We start from the raw sequence: 9,130 nt of genomic DNA on the forward strand, positions 1-9,130 counted from the left end.
AACGACGAATAAGGTAATGTCATAGAGCAGTCTACATTCCAGACATAGTAGCTTCAAGTAAAGAATTTGATATAGTCTCTGCAAACATGTTAACTAATACGCATGTAAAAGAAAAAAATGTAAAAATTACATTAACAAATATCAACTATTTTATATTTGTGTTGGAGACTATGTTGTAGTGGGACATAAAGAAGTCGCAAAATAGCTATAAATGTAAAAAACCTGTCCGCTGTGATGTTAAGTTCTCCCTACTTCCATTTCTGGCCGACTGCCAAACAGCTGTTGATTTGTTTCCCGCGTCTTGCCAACGGAGTGGTAAATTGGCTTGGGAAAGTAGTAGTACTACGCGTAAGAAAATAATCTGTCATGTTTCGTGAAAGGTAAAAAAATATAGGTATTTTTGAAATTGATACAAACGATTTTCCATTATGAATTTATTATTTCTCAAACATTCCGGATTTATTTTTCCATCATGTTATTCATGAATAAATATTGGCAAGCAAGGCGGGCACTACCTTCTAGTCGTGAATCGACCAACAGCTGTTTCCCGCCAATTATTACTCATTCTTCTCTGGCTACGACAACCTGATCGTAAATCCGGAATACAACTGTAAATATTGTTTATTTTTGGAATAAGTGGGACATAATTTTTATTCGAATATGTCAGTTTATCATAGAGGAAGTGAGAGGAGGAAAATGTTGACGGATTATCGCATCCGAGAGGAGGATTATACGACAGACTTTGGGAGGTGAGTTGTAACGCTCCGTACGCACGCTTGCAGAATATAAACATTATCGTAGTTGTGAGTAACCCACCTTGTTTCGTGAATTATTTCTTTCTTTGGACTTGCAACTTTATTTGACTATCACAATATGATTATATATCATATGTAGTTATATAATGCGCAACAATTTTACCGCAGCAATGCTTCATTTGTGTGAACTTTGATGAAATTTTAGCAGTTGTCCCAGTCGGCTCGATCACATGGTACACATGAAAACAAAGGGCAGCTAACTCTTCCTCGTGGTACCGTGTCTAGCTCAAGGCTCGGTTCATTTAAGTGATTTTTTTTTAAATCTTCGAAATATTTTTATAATTGAGAACGTGGTTGATATTCTTGTCGTTCTTAGATATGCTAATATTTCTATTTACCTTCTGGTACATTTTACGATCACGTCGTCCTTTCCATATGGTCGGCTTGCAAAATTGGCATGGTGCCAACTTACTTTTTAAGTAGGCGTATTGTGAAATATTCGGTCATGTTTAATCTAATTCTGTGGTCATGCTTACAGATGGCATAAATTTGAAACATGGATCTTTTTGGTATTAGACTGGAAGTATCTCTTTAGATCGAATTTGATGTGCGTTCTATTTAGAAATTCCTGTGTAACAGACCCTTCTATCTTTATCTGTGGTTATCAAGCCGTATATATATTGTCAGACAGTCAGGTGATCGTGAATCAATCGAATCAGTTGCTTAACACAATGTATCGCATCGCTTGCGGATTTTATCATCTAAACAAATAAAGAAGGCAAATTTATAGCGAATTCGTAACCACACATTTATCGTTATCAGATGGCCCACTTTGAACAGTTATTTTTTTTTTAATTGGAAAGAGCATGAATTTAAATATCCAGGATATTTGTAACATTTTTTTTTAGACCTTGTTAACGTTTATTTTTTTTACTGAATCATGTAATTTTTCAAATCTTTCGAAAATCTGATTGCCCCTTATACTTATATAATTAAAACGTCTAACAAGTGCTTTTTTTTTTAAATGATAGCAAATTTAAACAACTGTGAACATCTGGAATTCTTAAATTTACTTAAGCAATACTAGTTTAAATTTCAGTGGATTTTGTAAAACAACTTTTCAAGGCCAAGAAATCAGCTCTTCTATCAAAATGTCAGGCCATTTTACCACAAGTTTTCCCTATGTATAAAAGGTGAACATTAAATATATTGAAGTGAAATATTTTAGGTAATAACTTCAATTGTTGGTCACAGTCAGCTTGGAAATTGAACTTGACACTGTCAATTTAGTTGTACATTGTAAAACATGTCAACAGCTGGCATTTAAAATGTGTGTGCGTATATATATATATATATATATGGGTCAAAGAAGTAATTCCAACAGTGTGGACAAGTTATATATAGGTTGTCAAATTTTCGGAGCAATCCGCTCCTTTTTTCAAGACACAGTGAAACAGAACAGTTACATGTACATATACATCATATTACAAGAAGATAGAACTGATATACTATAATTGAAAATATAGCAATATAGGGATTTTACCGTCTATATTACTTCTTTGACCTACATATATGCATTTGCTTAAAATAATGTATTTCAAATATCACTGTAAACCAAATGTGTATTGTTCGAATTTGGATGACATTTTTTTCTGTTCTCAGACATCAGACTCTTTCACCTCCCCCACCGTTGGAAAAAGAAAAGAAAATGAGGCGTGAAATTGCTAACAGTAATGAAAGACGTCGAATGCAAAGCATCAATGCTGGGTTTCAGTCTCTGAAAACACTTATACCCCATCATGACGGAGAAAAATTAAGCAAGGTATATATATTACTATTTTCAGTAAGACCGTAAAAATAGTGGATTTTTCATTATTTTTTAGTAATTTTTAAAGGGTTGATTTATGCTTACTTATGGAATCATATCTTTATGCATACAAATAATCATCTTTGTTAGGGCGGATCACCCCAGAAATGGGGATTGTCTGGGAAATAAGCAGATCAGCTGTGGTACAGTTCAAGTTCAAGAAATCTGGCATTGTGCCAATATCTCTGGTGGTGTTGCCAAGTATGGCTAGTGCACCAAGTGGCAAAATTAATCTTCTAGTCTAGACTAAAAGGGGAAGCATCCAATGTTTTGTCTTGCTGTGAATCGTATACATCTGTATTGTAGATCACAATGTGTACAAATATCAAGTCACTGCTGTGAGATATATAATACCTGCTGGCTGCTGTCCATATATATATGTCGTTTACAATAACACTTGATCATGATCTCTCGCATTGTTACTCACAAATAATGATCTCCAAAGCCGGTAAAAACTAGAGTTGTGCTTTGCAAGCTGCATACATATATAAATAGGATCAATGTTTCACTGACCCTTCACCCTGGTTACCAGCAGGCAGCTGCAGCTCAGCTGGGTCATGTGATGACCACTGGTCATTTAATCAGTTTGACCTGAAGAGGTCAGTCTGGGGAAAGTGGTTGGTAATGACTGCTGTCTGCTCGGCCTGCTAATAAGATAGCCTAAGTAGCTAAAGCTTATAGTCTGGTGGTAATACACAGACCGTTTGTATATATAGATATGGTGTACATGTGTGTGTTAAATCTGTATACCATACCTGTGTTGATCAGATGTAGGATAGCCTTTTGCTCGTGTTATTTTGTTCATTTTTAGGTAGAATGATATTTCAGCTTATACTAATAAAAGAACCTGCTTTATTTCTCCAGGCTGCCATTTTACAACAAACAACCGATTACATTCAAGCATTAGAACAAGATAAATCTAAGTTGATTGCTCAGAACACCCATTTAAAGCGCATTTTGAGTGAATTTGACGTTGGAGAGAGACCCCTGGAGGTGGTGTATCATGATTCCCCACCTCCCAAGCGGAAGAAGCGAGACACCGGTAAGAAACTAAGAATCATTGCATGTGTATATCGGCAAAACTAAAGTAGTGTCAGTTTCTATTTATAGATATTTTTTTAAGGTTCCAATTGGATTTTCTTTAAGTATTAACTTATAGAGTCAAAACTAGGATGGTCATCTTGGTAGTTGAATTTAATTTGACACCATTTAGATCAATTAAAAAAAAATCTGGATCATTGAAACTTGTTTAAAAAAAATGTTTAGGTGGGTGTGCATATATCATGTCTTGAGTCATGGTGCTAAATTGTCCATCAACCCATAATTGGATGTGTAACTATTAATTAAGTTAAGTCAGGATACATCAAAGTCCGACTTGTGTTGGACAAGTTGACCTCATGTGATATATGTAGGAAGATGTAACTATGTGACTACATAAAATATAAAAAAAATCTTTTGTTATACAAGGTGAATATATAAAATTGATGTTTCAGAATCATCTGATGAAGGTATATCATCAGACTATGATGCTTTGGAGGACATTAAGCGAGAAATGATAGAATTGAAGTGTCAGCTAGAACAAGAACGTCAACTCCGTATGATACTTGAAGAGAAGGAGGCCCAAGAGAGAATTAGACAATTGGCGTCGCGGGTCAAAATGCAAGTTCAAATGCAGAAGGATAAAATGGTAAGCGCACTATATCGAGCTATATATATATTCATTTGTTAGGATTTTATTTTTTTCTCTCAAAAATTGTTGATAGTTTATGGAATATTTAAATACTGAGGTGTAAATTATTTTGTAGCAACTGCATATATACCCGACATTGATAATGACTTGGAATCACGACCCGGTCTACAGGGAATTGCCTAAATTATTACATTTTTGCCTGCGAGATATTAGATACTATCAACTTGGTAAAAAGAATAGCTTTCTCGCCTACACTACAGTAATCAAAATTACATGTTGCAGCGTAAATGTTTCGGTTATTGAATTTACAAATACAATTGGCACTTTATTCTCTGCGTTAATCAAATGTATGTATTTAGATGTGGTTTACTGAGTTTTGTCTAATGTTCACCATGCTATATTGTTGTAAAAGAATGGCAATGAAAAAATCAAAACAGCCCTTATCTATATAAAATATCATTTGCATTTTCTGCAGATTTACATGGATCCAATAGACGAAGAAAGGCATGGACTTATTGTGAAATCTGATTGCGAAGGTCCAATGTCAGAATCAATGTCGCGCAGGAATCTAGAAACAATAGTTGAAGCCATCCGTCATCTGGAAGGTGACGGCCTACAACTGCCACCTGATGTGTCCGATAGACATTGTGACGAAAGGATGATCATTCCGCATAGTGAGGACAGTGAGAAAGACAGTGAATCTGAAGATATAAAATCAGAGTGTTCCAATAGAGCCTCCCCTATTTCCTATGTTCAACAAGACAGAGAATCATCCCACATGCGTTCATCAAGTCCGCACCAAATTTACCACAAAAATTACCCCATTGCAAGGAACCTACTGCATGGTAATATGGCATCACAGTTCTATTGTCGACCAGGTGTTATAGTCCAAAAGTTATAGGCCGAAATTACACTCTTGTTGTAGAGTTCGGTTGCCAACATCATATCATCTGTTCATCATCATTGTTGTACATATAATCATCAGCCTTGCATCACAATAGGTGCATGCATCACATAAAGATGAAAACAAACAATCCTGTCAAGAAAGCTAAAAATAGATAACCATGAAATAGAAATGAATATGATAACATAGGCAGAATTACAATGGTCTAGACAGACAGAATAGATCTTGATTTATAAAAGGCATCATCATGTTAAGTGCTCATTAGACAGCAATTTCCGATTGAGTTATCGATGCCACAAGAAGGTGAAATCTGATTATGTAAATCAAGTGAATTGTATATGTTAAAATCATTGCACCAAAAAGAGTTGCTTCAAACGAAACATTTTAGTTCTAGAAAGGAATTCTATTAATGTTAATTGCCAAAAATTGACAAAAAAGTATAATACACATACCTGTATCGGGCAATTATAAATTGAATGTCTTATTTATATGAAAAGGTCCAAATGTTTTGACAATACATGTATTTAGCAAGCACCAAAAAACTGAAACACAGCCTGAAAAAGTTTGGGCAAAAGAACTGACGACCTGCTAGTGTATTTTGTATTCCTTTTAGCTACTGTCCATGAGTGTATTTGTAAATGTACTTCTGTTCATCAGTCTGTCCATCAAAGGGTTTTTTGTTTTCAAATCAGAAGTTTGGCTACACTGTGTGTATACAATGAAGTCTTGCTTTCAAATATCTGCTGTAAGCAGCATTCCACTTTTTTTTACTGCCTTATCTGTACATGTATATATGAATTTGCACCGCCTTCATTAAAAGAAGGCATTAATTGTATTTGTATAATTGTAAATGGTTAACAATGGTCCAAGATCTAGGAGAATGAAACACAGATTTGTGTTAAACTTCAAATTGTTGATGCAACACCATTTTTTTATGATTTGTTTGGAAAAAAATGTGCTATTTTAGTGCTTGTACAAATTTGTTTTTCTTGACTGAATGCCATTAGAAATGGATTGCTTGTTGATAAACACACCTAATGTATACATGCACATGTAACAATGTTTTAAGATAAAAGCTCTGTTATAATTGTTTGTTTGAATGAGGTTTGTGTGTGGCTGATAATTTGTGCTGTCCACATGTTGCCATTTCCATTTTTGGGGGGGTTTAAACAAAAACAAAACCATAACTTTTTCCATAAATGGAAATGGTAACATTATAAGGCGGACGTATTGTTGGAAGATTATTCTTGTCTCTGGTATCACTAAGAAAGAGTGGAGTTTGTAATGAGGTTCAATAATGTAGAACATTAAACTTTTGCAAGAATTTTTCTACTACAGCTTCACAAGTTTCACCTATGTGGACCATAATGGACTCATCCAGATCAATGCATGGTAGAGTTTACTAAAGTTACATAGGGATGAAAGGGTTAATTATATATATGTATATCAAGAACTGAAGAAAATAATTTATACTAAAAAATCCCTTTTTTGTGAAAACAATAAAATGTGCACCAATTTTGGGAAAATACATTTGAAATTTTCAAGGGAACAGAGCCATAAGATGGACTCCAAATGAACTGGGGCCTGGGGAGTACACTAGTACAAACCTATCGGGGAGGCCAGATGCAGGGTAATCCTGGAGGGGGCCATTGACCCCATGTAAACTGAATCCATGTTTAGATTATTTTTGATTTTACAAAGAATGGCCCCTCTTAGTTTTGATGTTGACCAAAAAATGTTGGAGTGTCCCACTGCTCTTAAGTTCCAGGATTTTCCCTTGGCTGTATATGTAACAGCAAATGTTTTTCATTGTCTACTGATATATCCACAGTATAACTTTGTGATACACAACAAATGTTTTGTGTTCTACAGTATTTTATTGTAATTTATTTGTACACAAGTTGTTGAAAAAGTTGATACAGAAAGATGACTTTATAAAGATAAATACCAGAAACTTCATTTCTTTTTTTACCTTGGTCCTATCATTTCACATTTGTAAAATTCCACCATAAAATGATGTACATGTGTTAACTTCGATTTATCCATAAGTTCATGAGAGTGATCAAGAACTTAACTAAATGCACATGACAATGCAAGCTAAAACTGGGTTTACTTCACAATGATGCCTAGGGCTAGGAATACAGTGGCTGAAATGGTTTTTCTTTTGTAATAGATATTAAAGTATGCACATGGTTAGATATATTGAAATCTGGGGCAAAAATTTCACAAGAATTTGTTGATTCGTTAAAGTGGTACTAATGCCAATTTCTGATTTTGTCAAACAAAAAAAATGATGACTTCTAAAGTAAGAACAGTCGATGCATCACCTTTGAACATTTAAACTGTTATTGAAAATCAGACCTAGGTTGAAATGAAGTAATCATGGTATGTTTCTGCCACTGTACTTCTGTCCTGTGGTGTCCTTATTGAAAGATCCAGTTTGTAAGATTTTGATTTTATATATAGTTTCTGTAGATACTTGTGTTAAACCATATTTATCCGGAATTATCATAAAAATCTTAATTTTAGAATATTCCTCTTTACAAATTTATACCAAAACGTTTTTTATCCAAATATCTTTTTCCTTTAATATGTATCTTGCTTGTATCTTATTTCTTTAACAACATACGTTATAGAGGATTTTTCTTAAAATGTGATTTTGTATTGGAACTGGATGATTGGGAGGCATTGACCTTAATATTGTGGAAATTGTTTTGGGTGTTTTGTTCACAATTTAAAACAGAGATGCCCTCATATTATGAAGTAGAATTTTAGGATGTAACAATCACACTGATCCCAGGTTGTGATTTACCTGGTCCGTACAAGTGTAAAATTTGCAATTTCATAACTATACACAGTGCTTTATTACAGTCCTATATGACATCTTTCATAGCTTTCTTGAACATGTAACATGGTTTCGATACCGAAGTTTTCACTTGTGATGAACCAGTTGCTATTGATGGTATGTTTCCATAAATGTTATCCAACTCTTTAACATGTTTGAAAATAATTTACAAATATATGTGCAGTGTTCTCCATTTAACGAAGAAGCCCTGCTGGAAAACTTTATGGCATAACTTGATGGGATGTAAGATAAGTGATGCCTAGAAGTTGTCGTGTTCAGGCTGAGGGTGCAAAATTTATTTCTAATGATACTTCTGCACAAAAATGGTCCAAGGAATATATATATGTATCATGTACTAGAATTGTTGTTGTAGAAAAATGGGAAATGCTTTACACTTTTTTGTTTACTTTATGTAGAATCCATTGTGCTTACAGAAAGTGCTCTTTATAACTTTGAAAATGCCATTTGCTCCATAAGATATGTACCTATTGAATGCTTTTCCACCAAAAAGCATTTCTTCATATGTTTTGTTTTAGTTTTAAAAGGAGGCGCCCTACCTATTTAATGCGTAAAGTTGCAGAGTTTAACTTAAATCCTGTCTAAACAAAGGGAAAAAGCACCTTGCTCAACTCCTTGAAGTTTGATCGATCACTTGTGGATCTTGTATCTTAAAATTGCTTTACTTGGCAGTGGTTTATGGTAAACGAAAAATGAAATGTATTTGATTGTAACTGGTTGTATTTTCACTTTCTTTAAGTTTCTTGCGACCCTTACCAACTACAATTCTATTTTTCAAGGGCTAAATATCCAAATGTTAGCAATTATTTGAATCCGAAATATCTATGTAGGAATTATCAAAATTAAAAATACACATATGAGATTTGAGAAGCGTTGTACGTTTTAATTAGACTCAAAATCTTGTTGAAATTCTAAAAAAAAAACAAAATTGAATGCTAATTTAAACTCAAAAACTTGTATGTTAAACAACAGACTATTTAAACGTTTTAACCTAGAATAGGCAAATATTTTGTGATTTTGTTTCACGGTAGTGACTTGAATCCCCCCCCCC

General features: G+C 34.0%; 1 protein-coding gene across 1 annotated transcript; it reads left to right on the top strand.

Moving 5' to 3' along the window:
• Window positions 1-524: 524 nt before the first annotated feature.
• Window positions 525-9,124, top strand: LOC110454817 (transcription factor AP-4-like). Its single transcript, XM_021504536.1, has 5 exons — window positions 525-749; window positions 2,418-2,577; window positions 3,487-3,664; window positions 4,116-4,309; window positions 4,788-9,124. The coding sequence occupies exons 1-5, from the start codon at window positions 661-663 to the stop codon at window positions 5,211-5,213; spliced, it is 1,047 nt and encodes a 348-aa protein (XP_021360211.1). The 5' UTR covers window positions 525-660; the 3' UTR covers window positions 5,214-9,124.
• Window positions 9,125-9,130: the final 6 nt, after the last annotated feature.

Source organism: Mizuhopecten yessoensis, unplaced genomic scaffold (assembly GCF_002113885.1).
Source record: "Mizuhopecten yessoensis strain PY_sf001 unplaced genomic scaffold, ASM211388v2 scaffold8071, whole genome shotgun sequence".
In the NCBI taxonomy this organism is placed as follows: Eukaryota; Metazoa; Mollusca; class Bivalvia; order Pectinida; family Pectinidae; genus Mizuhopecten; species Mizuhopecten yessoensis.